We start from the raw sequence: 19,264 nt of genomic DNA on the forward strand, positions 1-19,264 counted from the left end.
TCTATCATATACCAGCCTTTTGCCAAATCTTGATCATGTTTGATGTACTTTGATTAGTTCGGTACTGGACATTACAGAATGTAAGGCACAAAATAGTCTGTGAAACCCTAGAGGTTACAACCTTTGAGACAAAAGACATCTCTCAACCTCTTGCCCCTTTCATTCTGACACTGATCCAAGTTTGGATCCAATTTGGCATCTCCCTTGGATTCATGGACTTTAACTGGTCTGCCTGCTTTAAACTTTATAAAAACTTAGCTGAAATCCATGAAGTCTACATCCGATACACTGTCCTCAGTGACTTTCCTCATTACCTCAAATATAATTACTGTTCCTCAGTAACCGTCTCTTAATGGAAGTTCAGACTTTAAATAAATTACAATAACTTTCCACCCTCTGAAAATAAACTAACTAGCCTGGAATTAATTTATCTTCCCTCACTTTTTTTTCCCCAAACAGTATAATGCGTGCTGTTTTTCCAATTCTTTGACACTGCCGTAGACCTAAATAATTGACATATTGTGCTGGAAAACTTATGCAGTTTCATTCTTTGCTTTTAAATAGGCTGGAGTATATTTCATGCTGGCCTGTTGAGTTATTCATTTTCATAAAATGCTGAATATTTTAATTCTTCCTCTTTTATAATGATTATTATATTCAACTTTTGCACTTGTTTGTTGTGACTGTGATATTGGCAACTCCCTCTCTTTTATGGGCAGATTCAAGATCTAGTACACAAGTGTAAAGGAGAACAAAATAATTGTTACTCCTGATCCACTGCAGTGCAAAAAAAACACTAAGGTATAGAATACTATCATAACAAAATGCAATACTGTAAATATAAATATTTTGTGTATGGTTGCAAGAAAAAGTTTGTTATTACTTGGTTCTTGCAATTACTTGGTTCTTGCAATTACTTGGTTCTTGCAATTACTTGGTTCTTGCAATTACTTGGTTCTTGCAATTACTTGGTTCTTGCAATTACTTGGTTCTTGCAATTACTTGGTTCTTGCAATTACTTGGTTCTCCATTAATTAGTCATATAATATGGTCTGATCTTTGTCTAAATCACACTAATAGAGAAGCACACAATCTGTCTAAACTAATAACATACAAATAATTGTACATTTCATGTCTATTGAACACATTGTTTAATCTTTCACAGTCCAGGTTGGAAAAAGTATGTGAACCCTTGTATTTAATAACTGGTAGAACCTCTTTTAGTAGCAAGAACCTCCCTCTAACGTTTCCTGTAGCAGCCGATCAGACTTGCAAAATGGAGGGGAGGAATTTTAGACCATTGCTCCATACAAAATTGTTTCAGTTCATCAGTGTTTCAGGGATACCTTGCATGAACAGCTCTCTTCAGGTCATGCCACAGCATCTCAATTGAGTTAAGGTCTGGACCCTGACTTGGCCATTCCAAAACACAAATTATCTTCTTAAACCGTTCTGTTGTTGATTTACTCGTGTTTCCGATCACTATCTTGTTGCATCATTCAGCTTCTATTAAGCTTCGGGTTGTGGACCGACATTTGCCTGTAAAATGTCTTGACAGAATTTTGAATTCATTGTTCCCTCAACGATTGCAGGCTGTCCAGGCCCTGAGGCAGTAAAACAGCACCAAAACATGATGCTTCTTCCACCATGCTTCACTGTTGGGATAAAGTGTACATTTCTCCCAAAGAGTTCAACTTTTGTCTCATCTGTCCACAGAACATTGTACCAGAAGTGTTGTGGAACATCCAGATGGTCTTTTGCAAACTTGATATAGAAACATTGAAAACCTACAGCCCAATACAGGCCCTTCGGCCGACAATGCTGTGCCGAAGATGTACTTACTTAGAAATTACTTAAGGATACCCATCGCCCTCTATTTTTCTAAGCTCCATGTACCTATCCAAAAGTCTCTTAAAAGGCCCTAACATACCGCCTCCATCACTGTCGCTGGTAGCCCATTCCACGCACTCACCAGTCTCTGTGTAAAAAAAAAACACAAAAAAAACAACGATAACAAAACTTGCCCCTGACATCTCCTCTGCACCTACTTCCAAGCACCTTAGAACTGTGTCCTCTTGTGTTAGCCATTTCAGCCGTGGGAAAAAGCCTCTGACTATCCACAAGATCAATGCTTTTCATCATCTTATACATATCTGTCAGGTCACCTCTCATCCTCCGATGCTCTGAGGAGAAAAGGCTGAGTTCACTCAACCTATTCTCTTAAGGCATGCTCCCCAATCCAGGCAACATCCTTGTAAATCTCCTCTGTACCTTTTCCACATCCTTCCTGTAGTGAGGTGACCAGAACTGAGCACAGTACTCCAAGTGGGGCTTGACCTGGGTCCTATATAGCTGTAACATTCCCTCTCGGCTCTTAAACTCAATCCCACAGTTGATAAGGCCAATGCACACAGAGTCAACCTGCGCAGCAGCTTTGAGCATCCTATGGACTCAGACCCCAAGATCCCTTTGATCCTCCACACTGCCAAGAGTCTTACCATTAATACTCTATTCTGCCATTGTATTTGACCTACCAAAATGAACCACCTCACACTTATCTGGGTTGAACTCCATCTGCCACTTCTCAGTCCTGCTGTAACCTCTGACAGCTCTCCACACTATCCACAACACCCCCAACCTTTGTGTCATCATCAAATTTACTAACCCATCCGACCACTTCTTCATCCAGGTCATTTATAAAAATCGCAAAGAGTAGGGGTCCCAGAACAGATCCCTGAGGCACTGCACTGGTCACTGGGTTCCATGCAGAATATGACCCGTCTACAACCACTCTTTGCCTTCTGTGAGCAAGCCAATTCTAAGCAATGACACCTTGGATCCAATGCCTCCTTACTTTCTCAATAAGCCTTGCTTGGGGTACCTTATCAAATGCCTTGCTGAAATCCATATACACTATATCTACGGCTCTACCTTCATCAATGTGCTTTGTCACATCCTCAAAATTCAATCAGGCTCATAAGGCATGACCTGCCTTTGTCAAAGCCATGCTGACTATTCCTAATCATATGATGCCTCTCCAAATGTTATAAATCCTGCCTCTCAGGATCTTTTCGATCAATTTACCAACCACTGAAGAAAGATTCACTGGTCTATAATTTCCTGAGATATCTCTACTCCCTTTCTTGAATAAGGGAACACCATCTGCATCCTCCAGTCCTCCGGAACCTCTCTCGTCCCCATTGATGATGCAAGAATCATCGCCAGAGGCTCAGCAATCTCCTCCCTCGCCTCCCACAGTAGCTTGGAGTATATCTCATCTGGTCCCAGAGACTTATCTAACTTAATGCTTTCCAAAAGCTCCAGCACATCCTCTTTCTTAATGTCTATATGATCAATCTTTTTAATCCGCTGTAAATCATCCCTACAATCGCCAAGATCCTTTCCCATAGTGAATACTGAAGCAAAGTATTCATTAAGTATCTGTTATCTCCTCTGGTTCCATACACACTTTTCCACCATCACACTTGATTGGTCCCAATTCTCTCATGTCTTATCCTCTTGCTCTTCCCATACTTGTAGAATGCCTTAGGAATTTCCTTAATCTTGCTCGCAAAGGCCTCCTGATGGCCCCTTCTGGCTCTCCTAATTTCATTCTTAAGCCCCTTCCTGCTAGCCTTATAATCTTCTAGGTCTCTATCATTACCTAGTTTTTTTGAACCTTTCATAAGCTCTTCTTTTCTTCTTGACTAGATTTCAACAGCCTTTGTACACCATGGTTCCTGTACCCTACCATTCTTTCCGTCTCATTGGAGATGTGCAGCAATTTTTTTATTTTTTTTAATTTAAGAGAGCAGTGGTTTCCTCTGTGGTGTCCTTCCATGATCACTGCTATTGTTCAGTGTTTTTCTTATAGTGAACAGATGAACAGAGACTTTAGCAAGTTCTGGAGATTTCTGCAGGTCTTTTGCTGTTACCCTTGGGTTCTTTATCCCCTCCTTCAGCATTGATTGATTGGAACACCTGACTCCAAATAGTTGTTGTAGAAGACATTACCCCAGAGGTTCACATACTTTTTTGAACCTAGACTGTGATTATTTAAATAGTATTATTAATGAGTATTTATTATTAATTATTATTATTAATTAATACTATTAATATTATTAATACTTAGTATTAATGAAAAATACAATTTTTTCTGTTATTAGTTTAGGCAGATTGTGTGTCTATTATGACAGATGAAGATCAGACTACATTTTAATAGTAATTAATGCAGAAAACCAAAATTACAAATGGTTCACAAACTTTTTTTGCAACTAGATTGATTGCATGTCCATAAATATTCAATGAAAACCTTGTACATATTCTCTGCCTCCGCACATGATAACTTCCCTGAAAATGTTCATTTGATCTAATAGCATGGATTTATAGATTAGAAATACTTATGGGGATCTACAGTACTAAGCAATGGATTATCTCCGGAGGTTAGGTGTTAAGCATTTTCACTGACGGGACTTCTAGAGACAATTGATTAATTCCCTTGCTTTCAGCTGATGTTGAGGCCGAAGATTGAAAGCAAATTATTGATGTTATGAAAGTTGGCTATGTAAGTTATTGAAGTTTTGAAAGTTGGCTATTGAATTTGCGGATGACTCAAGGATTTGTGTTGGAGCTACAGCTGACCACTGTGACATTGATGTTGATGTAGAAAATCACATCCTCACGCCAGTTGAATTGGGGGAGGTAATTTTATGGACAAGTTCATGGAATGCATTTGAGATAGTTTTCTAGAGCTATGCTTTGTGGACCCAATGTGGGATTGGTCTATTTTGGATCATGTTGTGTGTTATGAGGCAGAAATAAATGATAGGCTGCTTTAAATGTCTGTTCTTTGCTCTGGTTATTCACATATGTATTAACAAAGAGACTGATTGTAACACATTCATGTCTGCTGATGATAACAGTTGACGTATGAGGAGAATACAGTTTGTAGAAATTTGAGAAGAGTGAGCCAGCAGAAATATGGCAGATGGAAAAAAGTGAAGAGATTCTGTGAGTTTCCTGAGGAAAGACGGTAAAATACATAAATGGTGTGAGATGAATGGAATTGGGATGAAAATATTGGCATGGGTAGAGAACTGGTTAACAGACTGGAAGCAAAGAGACATAAGCTAGTTGGCCATCTGTGACTAACGGGTTCAACAGGGATCTATGCTTCGGTCCGAGCACACAGTCTATAATTCAGCTTCACTGAGGGGATCAAACGTTGTATCATCAAGTTATTTGATGTTTCAAAATTAAGTAGGATTATGAGTACTGAGGAGGCTGTAAAGAGGGTTTCAATGAGCTAAGCAAGTGGGTGAAAATGTGCCTGATAGATGTGAGGTCATCCACTTTGCACAAAACAGAGAATTAGAGATTGTTTTTTAAAGTGGTGACAGGTTGGGAAATGCTGACAATCAAAGGGACATGTCCTCATACACAAATAACTGAAAACCAATGTGCCGTTACAGGGCAAATGTTATTTTGGCTTTTACTATGAGGGGATTTGAGTAGAAGGGTAAAGCTGCCTGATTGCAATTACTGTGTGTTGGGCCTTGGTGAAATTAGTGTGATCACTCAAGTCGAGTATGATATTCTCCTGAGGGGATGTCTTTTGGTAGGTCCTCAGGTGCTATAGAGGCTGATTATGCAATCCACGTATTCTGTTTCATTGCGGGCAAGAGTAGGTGGTGGCTGTGGTTAATGGTTGGGTCTTTGTTGTTGAGCCTCCTAAGGGATCAGCTATACTGGATTGGGTGTTATGTAACGAACCTGAGGTGATTAGAGAGCTTAAGGTAAAAGAACCCTTAAGAGGCTGTGATCACAATATGATTGAGTTCAACTTGAAATCTGATAGAGAGAAAGTAAAATTGGACCTAGCAGTATTTCAGTGGAGTAAAGGAAATTACAGTGGTATGAGAGAGGAGTTGGCCAAAGTAAATTGGAAGGAGATGCTGGCAGGGATGATAGCATAGCAACAATGACATGAGTTTCTAGGAAAAATGAGGAAGGTGTAGGATAGCTGGATTCTAAAAATGAAGAAATACTCAAATGGCAAAATAGTACAACCATGGCTGACAAGGGAAGTCAAAGCTAATGTAAAAGCAAAAGAAAGGACATACAACAAAGCAAAAATTAGTGGGAAGTGGGTAAAAGATGAAATATGAAAGCAAGCTATCAAACAATATCAAAGTGGGTAGTAAAAGCTTTTACAAGTATGTAAAAAAAAGAGAGGAGAGTGGATATAGGACTGCTAGAAAATGAATTTGGAGAAATAATAATAGGGACCAAGGAGATAGCAGATGAACTAAATGAGTATTTTGCATCAGTTTTCACTGTGGAAGACACTAGCAGTGTGCCAGATGTTGGAGGGTGTGAGGGAAGAGAAGTGGGTGCAGATACTATTGCAAAGGAGGAGGTGCTCAAAAGCTGAAAGACCTGTGGGTACACGTCACCCGGACCAGATGAACTGCACCCTAGGGTTCTGAAAAGGTAGCGGTAGAGATTGTGGAGGCATTAGCAATGATTTTTCAAGAATCAGCGCAGTGTCAGAGGACTGGAAAATTGCAAATGTCACTTCTGTCTTTAAGAAAGGAGGAAGGCAAAAGAAAGGAAATTATAGACTAGTTAGCCTGACCTCAGTGGTTGGGAAGCTGTTGGAGTTAATTGTTAAGAATGAGGTTATGGAGTACTTGGTGACATAGGACAAGATAGGACAAAGTCAGCATGGTTTCCTTAAGGGAAAAATCTTGCCTGACGAACCTGTTGGAATTCTTTGAGGAGATTACGCATAGGATAGATAAAGGGGATACAGTGGATAATGTATATTTGGACTTTCAGAAGGCCTTTGACAAGGTGCCACACATGAGGCTGCTTACCAAGTTAAAAGCCCATGGTATTACAGTAAAGTTGCTGGCATGGTAGAGCATTGGCTGATTGGTAGGAGGCAGCGCAAGGGAATAAAAGGATCCCTTTCTAGTTGGCTGCCAGTGACTAGTGGTGTTCCACAGGGGCCGGTGTTGGGACCACTTTTTATGTGGTGTATCAGGGATTTAGATAATAGAATAGATGGATTTTCAGCTGCCACTTGTTTTCTACGGCACAGCTGAGGTCGCTCTCATGTACTGCAGTTCCTACTTAAAAAGATTGTCTAGTTGTATCTATTGAATATAATGTCTTCCCAGTTTTTAGATATAATGCTGAATTTCTTCAGGCTGATTTTGATGTTCTGTTTGAAGCCTTTCCTTTGCCCACCAGGAGCTCACTGTTCTCCCTTCAGCTGGGAGTGAAGGATTTGTTTAGGGAGATGCGAGTAAGGCATCTGGATGACATTGCCTATCCATTGGAGTTGTTGCATTATCATAATGGAAATGCTCTTCATGCAGGCCTCCTCCAGTACGCTGGTGTTAGACAATAGACAATAGGTGCAGAAGTAGACCATTCGGCCCTTCGAGCCTGCACCGCCATTTTGAGATCATGGCTGATCATCTACTATCAATACCCGGTTCCTGCCTTGTCCCCATATCCCTTGATTCCCCTATCCATAAGATACCTATCTAGCTCCTTCTTGAAAGCATCCAGAGAATTGGCCTCCACTACCTTCCGAGGCAGTGCATTCCAGACCCCCACAACTCTCTGGGAGAAGGTTTTTCCTTAACTCTGTCCTAAATGACCTACCCCTTATTCTCAAACCATGCCCTCTGGTACTGAACTCTCCCAGCATCTGGAACATATTTCCTGCCTCTATCTTCTCCAATCCCTTAATAATCTTATATGTTGCAATCAGATCCTCTCTCAATCTCCTTAATTCCAGCGTGTGCAAGCCCAGTCTCTCTAACCTCTCTGCGTAAGACAGTCCAGACATCCCAGGAATTAACCTCGTGAATCTACGCTGCACTTCCTCTACAGCCAGGATGTCCTTCCTTAACCCTGGAGACCAAAACTGTACACAATACTCCAGGTGTGGTCTCACCAGGGCTCTGTACAAATGCAAGAGGATTTCCTTGCTCTTGTACTCAATTCCCTTTGTAATAAAGGCCAACATTCCATTAGCCTTTTTCACTGCCTGCTGCACTTGCTCATTCACCTTCAGTGACTGATGAACAAGGACTCCTAGATCTCTTTGTATTTCTCCCTTACCCAACTCTACACCGTTCAGATAATCTGTTCTTACTCCCAAAGTGGATAACCTCACACTTATTCACATTAAACGTCATCTGCCAAGTATCTGCCCACTCACCCAGCCTATCCAAGTCACCCTGAATTCTCCTAACATCCTCATCACATGTCACACTGCCACCCAGCTTAGTATCATCAGCAAATTTGCTGATGTTATTCTCAATGCCTTCATCTAAATCGTTGACATAAATTGTAAACAGCTGTGGTCTCAATACCGAGCCCTGTGGCACCCCACTAGTCACCACCTGCCATTCCGAGAAACACCCATTCACCGCTACCCTTTGCTTTCTATCTGCCAACCAGTTTTCTATCCATGTCAATGTCTTCCCCCTGATGCCCTGAGCTTTGATTTTACCCACCAATCTCCTATGTGGGACCTTATCAAATGCCTTCTGAAAATCGAGGTACACTACATCCACTGGATCTCCCCCGTCTAACTTCCTGGTTACATCCTCAAAAAACTCCAACAGATTAGTCAAGCATGATTTGCCCTTGGTAAATCCATGCTGGCTCGGCCCAATCCTATCACTGCTATCTAGATATGCTTGGATTGGTGGGTAACACTGGAGTCCTGGTACAGCAGAAACATCACCTATTTTTGTATTGTGATAAGTTTTATTGTCATCCTTGTGCAGGTCTGGACTTGGTGGATGACCAGTATCCTTTTATTTTTGCTTTATTTAACTTTTGAGGTTTGATTATCTCTTCCCTCAGACCCTCAAATGGATTTTGCCTCAGAATTAGCTGTTGACCCTTTTTAACACAATAGCCTCTAAATGCAATTATTTGGGTAAGAATTCTGAAAACATAGTAACAAACTTCATGCTTTAAAAGTCAGGGACAATAAATCTGATTCTGATCACTATGCTGAAGATACTGAGAGTTGGTTAAAGGAGTCTTCAGTTGTGGTTGATGTGCCAAGGGTTTTTATACCAAGTGTGAAAACACATCAATAGTTTATGACAGTTATTGTGGTAGCATTCAGTTTATTCAAGCCATCAGTTGTAATTATGTATAGAAATTGCTTTAAGCAAATTAGAGATAAAAGGAAAAATGTTAATAACTTGTAGCTTCCCAATTAGCATATTAATGCGGTTTATTTTTTTCTTTGTAGGATACTCCGGCTCAAGAAGGAGCCTCCAATATTGCAGCCAAAGGAGCCTCCCTCCTCATTGCTCGAGGCTGATCTGACTGAATTTGATGTGAAAAACTCCCACTTGCCTTCTGAGGTTCTTTATATGCTCAAAAATGTGAGGTAAGCAGCGGACTGGAAACTCAAAATTGTGTCTGCAAGGTCACCTGAATTAATGTTATCACTAAGATTGTTTGTCACTCCTCTAAGGCAGTTGCATTCAATCTAATTCCATTTGCCTATCGTTGCAGTTTTGGCTTGTTTCAGCACCTTGTCTCCTTCACCATCAGCACTGGGTACAATCAGCAAAGTACAAAGTGCAAACTGCAAAGCCAAAAGAATGTTGGATTGCTTCAATGGTGTCAGCTGAGATTCAATGATTGCTCTGTTGCTTTTGAATATGTTTGCTTTGTTTTCCTTCAGACACGTTAATAAATAATAATGCAGAAATATGGACATTTTAAAATTAAACGTTATCTGTTTATCTGGGCAGTCCTGTAAGCGTAGTCTGGCAGAAGAGCAATATGGTTCTGTCCATGTCTGTTAAAATCAATAATTTGGTCACTTGTTATGCTGATGTTTATGGAGACAGACTGTTACCAAGTCCTGTTCAGTCTCCTGCATGTTGGAGATCAAGTAGTATTTCAGTAGCTGTGAAGCACTTTTGGAAGTACAGAAAGAAGTTTTATATCTTCTCTTGTATTTTCTCAAACTTGCTTATTCTGGTTGTACTTAATACTACAGAGGCCATTCACCCATTGAGCCTATTCCAACATGGGAAAACTGTCCATCAGTCCTATTCCCCCTCTCATTTTCCCAATAGCACTACAGTTTATTTTCTTTCACATGTCCATCAACTCCTGATTCTTTTGCTACCTACTTACGGTGGACTGGAGAGTAGCTTTACAGCTTTCTACAAGTTCAGCTTTGAAATGTGGGAAGAAACTGGTATCTGTGTGAAAAACACACAAGGAGAATGTGGAGTGGTCTGCACAGATACCAGGGGTTGGGACTGAACTCAGCTCTTTGGAGCTGTGCTAACTGCAGTACCATTATGCCACTTTAATACAAGTTGGTCAGATTGCAGCAACAGTATTGTGCCAAATTCTAGTTTACTGTGAGCCTGCTCCTGGTTAAACTATAGTGCTGGTGTGGGAATGGCAAGTGACGCTTTTGAATGAAGATACCAGCAGGATGAGAAGATGAAGTGTTCATCATATTCAGGGCATGAAAATGGGAAAATGGAAGTGAAGCAGGACAAGATAACTGGACCGCTATTGCTTTCAATGGTCACACCAATTTTTATTTCAGCGCTTTATTTCTGTCTTTCATATATAGGTTAATGGCATGATTAGTTTTAATGCTAAATGTAACGAGTAATATGTTTCTAAATTGCTTATGACATGCATTTGGGAAGGATAGAGCTTTGAGCTGTATAATCATTTTATCGGTTTGTTATCTGGCCATGTTCACAGTGCGCTGTAATGTGTGGAAATGTTTGGTATGTCAGAAGCTTTGCTGCTGTGGAAGGTAGTGGAGCTGGAGATCCAAATGTAACCTTGGCCTCTGCTGTCAGCATGAAATTTCCAAGATCTCTGTTACTTTGTGGATTTCCTGCCCCTTCCCAAAATGGTGCATGTGGGTAGGTTGGTTGGCCACTGGAAATTGCCCTCAGTAGAATCTGGGAGAGTTATTGAGAATGTAAGTGAATATTTAAAAAAAAGATTAATAGAGGGCTAATGCAGATGGGTAACTGATGGTCAGTCCTGACTAAAGGGCCTGTTTCACCATGTATCTCTCTAAACATTTAAGCAATAATCAGCAGATGACACTAATAATAGGATAACATCTTGCTGCTGTACTAAGCACAATTTTCTACATACAACATTGATGCCATCACCCATAGTATATGTTGTCTCCAAGTTGCTCATCACTTTAATGTGGAATTACATCATGTTCCATCATCTCTGGGTCTATACGCTAAAATTCCTTCATTGTGTGAGTAATTTTACTAGAAGGATTGCAGTGGGTTCAAGAAGGTATGTCATTGCTAGCATAGTGAATTAAAAGAAATTTATTAAACAAGCACCCGTAGCGTAGTCAAATTCCGCAAGATTCCCCAACTATTTCCACATTTTACTGTCTCATTTTCTAAATTTAAAATATATTCAAGTAGGATTTTTGAGCTAATCTACAAATCATTGTGCATCATGTCAAATCATAAGAAATTCCAAAACCTATCAACAATTTACTAAAAGTTAAAAACCAAAATTGTGAGGCTGAAAATATATTCAACCCCTTTGTAATTACTACACTAACTTTCATCAAATGCAATATTCAGTATTACCTTACCAACTTAACCAATTTGTTGATGTAGAAAATTTGAAGAATCACCTGCTTTCAATGAATTCATAATAATAAATACCCCTTCTCTCTGTAAGGTCCAACAGTATGGTAATTTTTTAGTGGACCAAACCAAATGAAGATGAAAAAGCATTCAAGAGAAGGCAGGGAAATGATAATAGAGAAGCACAAATCTGGGGGAAGGATACAAGACCATCTCAAAGGCACTGAACACACCTTGGAGGTCAGTGCAGTCCTTCATGAAAAAGTGGAAAAAATATATGAAACCACAACCACACTGCTTAAGTCAGGCTGCCCCTCTAAATTTAGTCCCCGGAGAAGAATGGGGCTTGTGTGAGAGTCTACTGTGATGCCAACAGTCATGCACAGTGAACTGCAGAAGTCAGTGGCTGCAACTGCAGATGCAGTCCATGGCTCCACAGTCTCCAAGGCCTTACACAAAAAGGGTATTTATAGAAAAGTAGCAAGGAAGAGGCCCTGGCTTAAAAAAAAGCATATTCATTTTGATGTGGAAGAAGGTCTTGTGGTTGGATGAAACTGAAATGGAACTTTTCGGCCTCAACACTAACTGGTACATGTGACTTAAATCTAGTAGTGCACATCAGCCAGGTAACACCATCCCTACTGTGAAGAATGGTGGAGCAGCATCATGCTATGCTGCCAGGTTCCCAGCCTCAGGTCCATGGTTAATGGTATTGGTCCATGGCATAAGAAGGATTGGGAACCCTTGTGCTATGGGGATGCTTTTCAGCAGCAGGGACTGGAAATCTGGTCAGGGTTGATGGGAAGAAGAACGTTGCTAAGTACGGAGAGATCATGGATAAAAACTTGATAGCCTCTGCCACAAAGCTTAAACTGGTGAGGAAGTTCATCTTTCAGCAGGGCAATGGCCCAAAATACACTGGCAGAGCAACCATGTAGCGGTTTCTGATGAAGAAAACTGATGTCTGTGAGTGCCCCTGTCAGAGTCCTGACCTTAACCTGATCGAACATCTCAGGCAAGACTTCAAAATTGCTGTCCACCACTGTTACCCAACTAATCCAGCACAGCTTGAGTCGGTTTGGAAGGATTAAATGGGCAAATCTTGCTCCATCATGTTGTGCAAGCTAATAGAACTTGTCCAAAAAGATTACTGGCTGTAATAGCTGCAAGAAGTGATTCAACTAAATACCGAGCAAAGAGAGATGACTACTTTTGAACTGCTGACATTTCAGTTTTTGAATATTTAGTTTTTCGTGCTTTACAATTTTCTGTTCGTGCTCTATTAGGAAAAAAGGAGCATGTGATACACAAACAAAAATTTTCAGTTAAATTGATCAAAATCAAAACAGTCATTTATGTGAACAAAGGGGTGGGGGCTGAATACTTTTTCAAGGCACTGTGTTTCATTGAGAATTCAGCAGCATTGAGCCAACATTAGAATAGGTACTCAAATCTTAATCAGGGTGATTGCTTTTTGGGAACAAAGGAAGAGGAAAAGGTGGCAAAAGTATGGAGGGGACTCCAGAGATTTTGTTTTTCTTGAAGATCTCAAATCATGGCCATAATAGTGCAACAAAGATAAAAGAAACTGAGTTGGTGGTTGATTGCAGGGATGACAGAAGGAACTGGTGCAGGCATGACAATGGAGGCATCTCAACATGGGGAAAAGAAATTTAAAAGTGGAACTTCTCAGGCTTGGAAGTTGGTACAAATTAGGAGACATGGAGAAGCAGGATGGATCTAGAGATTGGGTTTAGCTATCAGCTATGGAATGGTGACAACGATAGAATTGAAATGAGTGTGAAAGTAAGAGTTGGAGGCAATATGGGGCAGGAAACTTGGACTCAGGATCTAATAAGTGAATAGGTTCTCTTAATCTGCGTCCGAGGACCTGGAAAAGATTTGTGCTGATGATTAAGGATGGTGCAAGGAGTTTGTTGGGGGAAATTTTGGCTTGGGCACTAAGAGAGCAATATGGTGCCTGGATGAAGTGTAGCTGGTGTATTCAATTTGCTGCTAAGGAGCAGCATGTTTCTAAGGTAGGAAAGGAGCAAGGTCAAAACACAATGGAGCGTGTAGTCTTAGCAGGAAATTAAATGAAAGATCTACTCCTCATCTGATAACTTAAATTTCAGGTTTGAATAGAGAATGGGATGTGAATTAATTGTCTAAAATTAAAGCAATCTATTCTCCCTTACACATTCCCCATCTTAGGTGGATGAAGGAGCAGGCTTAAATTAAAGTAAATTAATTTGAAGGGCACTTGAAAACTAATTATGCTGTTAGATTTACTGAAGCTTTGAGTGTGAGACAGCCAGAATCCTAAACCAGTAATTTAAAGACAAATACAAATCCCACTGTGAAATTAAATTCACAAACTAATCTTGAATTTGGAAAGAAACGGCAACTTGCCTTAGTAATTATGACCATTATAGAACTACCTGATACTTATTTTTAAAAATCTATCTGGTTTCACTAATGCCTTTCAAAGTAGGAAAACTGCTGCCCTTGCAGAGTTTGGTCTGTATGTGACTCCTGACTCTCAGCATGTGATTGATTATTAAAGCTGTATGAAGTGACCAAATAGACCACTCAGTTGTACCGCTGCAGAATAAAACCCGATGAACCCAAACTCTGCATTCCCAGTCCAAATCATCTTGCAGAGATCATCTCAAAAACATTTGGGACAGATGCCTAAACTGGCATGCTGTCTCCCTGACTGGTTAAGTGGCAGCCAGATTCCTCCATCGCAATCCCCGAATTTGTCTTGTTCTACCAGCAGAACAGACCCACCAGAGATGCTGGCACAGTGGGTGCAGGCAAGAGGGAGTCACCAAAGTTGACTGCCACCATGATATCTCGTGGCAAGGAACCTTATTGCCATTTGCTATCTTCTGTCAGCTAATGACGCAGTATCGTACCATGTTATTCAGCATTTTGATGCTACTTCCAGTGCTTCTGTGTCTAGCACCAGTTTGGTAGCATCGTCACAGACCAAACCAGCTGAGTCATGAAGGACATAGCTACCAGATGGTTTTATGACAACTGTGAGTGAACCAAGGTGAAGGGTGAACCTCATCCTTGCTTGTCTACCTATGGCATGGGTAGAAGTGACATTGGACAGTCCTAGCAGAAACAAAATTGTTCCCAAAGACTTCCATGATGGTATTATCTAGCATTACAAATGTGCTAAATGGGATAGACTCAGGACTGATCTGGCAGCTGAAAACTTCTTTTGGGTGTCTGAGAGACACTGTGGGCACTCAGTAGCAGCAGAAATGTTTACCACCACAATCTGTAACCATATGGCCTGGCAGACCCCTTACCCCCCCCCCCCCCCCCCCTCCTGTTGTGATGGAAAATAACTGGTTCTTTAAGTCTCAACAGTAGAGGCCTGGACACACACAGTTTTAATAATAAGGAATTTATTTACAAGGGGAAGTCGGGTCAACACAAGCAACTACAATACACAGGAAGCAGTGTGGGGACAGGGTACGGTTACACAAACAAAGAACAAGGGAAAAGCACTACAACAGCTATCCCCCTTGACCTTGGATAGCTGCAGCTCCCTTACCAGGACAAACGATAGACCTTCCCAAGCATAAATCAATGCACTTACCTCTAATGTGGTGGTCTGTAAGAAAGAGCTCACCAAGGGCAAGTCTCACCTTTTAAAGCATGGGGCTGGGTGAGATAATCCAATTAAGGTGACCAGTAATTTAGGTGTGCATTGATTAGTTGGGAGGGACCAAATGTTGATTGGCATGTGGTGTGTCCTCCGACCAGCCAGGTGGCAGTGCATCTGTCATGTGGCCGGTATCTCTGGATACACCCCCCAGTACTGTCAGCCTTGGTTCAGTACAGATAGCTGAGTGCATATCTAGCCACACAGAGAAACGATGAGGTGCTAGCCCAGCCAATATGTAACTGTTTGCTTTCTAAACAGCACATTTAAGAAAATGTAATAAGCTGAACTAAGCATCTTCACAACGATTAGGATTAAAATTTCATATTCTACCACATACTTTCATGAATGGTGGTGCTAATGGGAAGGGAAGGCTCTAAGATCACCCTCATCCCTAACAATATAGTTGCTGAGGGCTCCACCATCAATAATCTGCGGACATTCATTGACCAGGAACTCAACTGGACTGGCCTCATGCATGCCATTGAGTTCATCTGACGCTTACAAGGTCTGTCTCGTATCTACAAGGGACATGTGAGGAGTGCTGGTTGACTCACACTACTAACATGGATAAGTGCAGCTGTAGCAACTCTCAGGAAGATCGGTGCCTTCCAAGTCAAAGAAGCCTCCTTGATGGATTCTCCTTTAACCACCCTAATCATTCATCCTCACCACCTTTGCTGTTCAATGGCAGCAGCATGTCTGCCTTTAAAATTCTTCACCTTGGTAGCATATCCCACCTAAAAGGACAAAGAAACAGGTGCAAGGGAGTATCCCTTCATATTCCCTCCAGATGAGATTTCCATTCTGATTTGACAATATCTCAATCTGTCATCATGACTAGATCTAGATTCAGACCGAGATTCCGATTTATTTGTCACATGTATGGTATACCGGGTGCTCCCCTCCCCCTTTCTTTCTCCCAAGGCCTCCCATCCCATGGTCCTTTCCCTTCTCCAGCTCTGTATCCCTTTTGCCAATCACCTGTCTGGCTCTCAGCTTCACCCCACCTCCTCCGGTCTTCTCCTATCATTTTGCATTTTCCCCTCCCCTCCTACTTTCAAATCTCTTACTATCTTTCCTTTCAGTTAGTCCTGACGAAGGGTCTCGGCCAGAAACGTCGACAGCGCTTCTCCCTATAAATGCTGCCTGGCCTGCTGTGTTCCACCAGCATTTTGTGTGTGTTGAGTGAAATGTGTTGTTTGCATTAACAACTAACACACCCAAAGATGTGCTGTTGGCAGCCGGCAAGTGTTTTCACATGTTTCGGTGATAACATAGCATGCCCACTACACTTGGCAGAACGTAGCAAAACAGAACATACCAAGTGAAAAGCAACCACGGCAAAACACCCATCCACTTAGGGTTGGAGCCCCCTACCAAACAGCAAGGTGGGGGTGCTTTCACCAGAACTGCAACAGTTCAGATACTTGGCCACTGATGTCCAACTCTTGAAAATGAAGCTTTAAAAATATAAACTTATTTCCCTCTTTTTGGAGAAAGGTACAGTTGGTGGGTTATTGTTTTGTTCTGTAGCTCTGAGTTTGTTTCGCAGAGATCAATTTCCATTTAGCACTCAGTGACGTGGTGTACCTCTATTCAGTTTAGTGAGCAGCTGGATGATGGTGCACTCCTGTGCTTTGAATCACTTCTGTTTCTTCAGGCATCTGTTTTCTTTACTTGTTTTAGGCATTTAATTTGGCTCTAAAGTGATCAAAGAGCATTGGGAATTACAAAACCCAATTTTAAGGCAAGTGTTGAACTAACAGAGTTACTTGATCTCCACGTAAAACTAATTCAGGAGTACAAAAGATGAATTCAAATCTCTCCTTATCTCATGAGGTGGAATAAAAAGAGGAAGTTTATTGCTGTGATCTAAAGTTCCAATTCAACTTTGAGTACTGAACGTCAGCAACGTGTCATTGGCTTTGAAGATTGTGCATACTGATACACCACACTTGAGTCATAAAGATTAAGTTATATGACTAGGTTGCATGGATTAATCTTGTATCTCCTTATAAAAAGACGATTGAGAGATAATCCAATATAAGGTTAAAATGATTAAACAAATTAACAGAGTAGATGAGAGAACTTCCTCCTTCTCTGATGTTGAGTACTGCAAACAGAGCTGGGTAGTTCTGGGATGATGCCAAGTGTTCACATAGAATAACAAATGGTACCAACAAGAGAAAATCTACAGATGCTGAAATGCAAAGTAAAATACACAAAATTCAGGAGTACAAACGAGAAAAAATCTGCAGATTCTGGAAATCAAAGTAACACACCAAAATGCTGGAGGAGCTCAGCAGGCCAGGCAGAATCTATGGAAAAGAGTCCAGCCGATGTTTCAGACCGAGAGCCAGTGGAGCCCTGATGAAGTTGTCTCAGCCTGAAATGTCGACTCTTTACTCTTTTCCATAGATGTTGCCAGGCCTACTGAGTTCCTCCAGCTTTTTGTCTGTAAAGCAAATGGTACAAATTGTCTTCAGATAGCTAGAGAGATGTTTGGTGTAAAAATCAATTGAAAATTTTGACATTGGTCATGGGCATTTGGAGCTAAGGTAATTGGAGGGATGTGCGGTGTAGACCAGCCCTGCTGTAGTTGAACAATAATTATTTTGAAAGATTAATTAATGTAAAACTGAATAATGGTGCACTTATATGTCACTAAAGGCTGAAGGGAAACTGATCTTTGTAAAACAATTACAAATCTACAGCAACAATCTGCTGACAATACTTCTATAGAAAGAGAGAAAAGCATGTTCATTATTTATTCACTTTCAAGATCTTGACATTGTTGGCTGAGTTTTTGAAATGGTGACTTGAGCTAATTGGACTCTCTAAGTTTACAATCCATTAATATCTATAAAGGATGAGATACCTAAGACCTAGGGTTGTGTCTACTTGTTTGACTCTGGAATATTTATTGTTTGCGCTGATTTTTATGTGTGTTTTTTTTAAATCCTAAATGTGGCACATTATGAGCTGAAAGTAATGTAGATTTGGCATCTGAGGAAAAGCCAGTATTTTGATTTTACAGTGGAATATATGTATTATTGGTTTTTAGTTAGACATACAGTACATCCAATAACCCAACTATTTAACACTAGCCTAATCACAGGACAATTTATAATGGCCAATTAACATACTAACCAGTATGTCTTTGGATTATGGGAATCTGGAGCACCCAGAGGAAACCCACGCAGTCACGGGAAGAACATGCTAACTCCTGACAGATGGCACTGGAATTGAACTCCGAGCTCCAATGCTCCGAGCTTTAATAGCATTGCGCTATCTATTATACCACCGTGACACTCCTCTACTCATTACAGATGTGTTGGTCTCTTCTTAGAAAAGGAGAGAAAGGAATTTCGTCCCAAACAGTCTTTTCAGATGAAGCAGCACTTCACCCATGATGCTCTTATTGCAGCCTTCTCTGCATCAGTGAGGCCTGACATAATTGGGGTCTGCTTCGCCAAGCACCTTTGCTCTGTATGCCTCAAACGGTGGGATTTTCTGGAGGCCATGCATTTCATTTTGACTTCCCATTCTGACATGTTGGTCCATGGCCTCCTGTACTGTCATGAGGAGGCCATGCCCACGTTGAAGGAGCAACACCTCATTTTCTGTCTGGGTAGCCTCCAATCAGAAGACATGAACAATACCCCTTTTCTTCTCGTATGTCAATTAGCTCCCTCTAGATCCCCTCCTCCATCTTTTTTCTCCATGTCCTCTGTCCTCTCCTTTTAGGTTCCTTCTTCAGCCCTTTACCTCTTCCAGCTATCTCCTCCCAGCTTCTTACTTCATATCTCTCCCTCTCCCCCATACCTTCCCTTTCCCACCCACCATTCCTTTCATCTGATCTCACCTAAGACCTAGTAGCTTCTACTCCTCCTCTTCCCGCACCTTTTTATTCTGGCTT

The 19,264-nt window shown here is 41.0% G+C and overlaps 1 protein-coding gene across 1 annotated transcript in view; it reads left to right on the forward strand.

Moving 5' to 3' along the window:
* The window catches only part of pnpla7b (patatin-like phospholipase domain containing 7b), a 331,521-nt gene that overhangs the window by 47,223 nt on the left and 265,034 nt on the right, over positions 1-19,264 (forward strand). Inside the window, exon 7 of the mRNA XM_073052200.1 lies at positions 9,293-9,433. Within this exon, the coding sequence (XP_072908301.1) occupies positions 9,293-9,433 (141 nt within the window). The remainder of the gene's footprint in view (positions 1-9,292; positions 9,434-19,264) is intronic.

This window comes from Hemitrygon akajei, chromosome 7 (assembly GCF_048418815.1).
Source record: "Hemitrygon akajei chromosome 7, sHemAka1.3, whole genome shotgun sequence".
NCBI lineage: Eukaryota > Metazoa > Chordata > Chondrichthyes > Myliobatiformes > Dasyatidae > Hemitrygon > Hemitrygon akajei.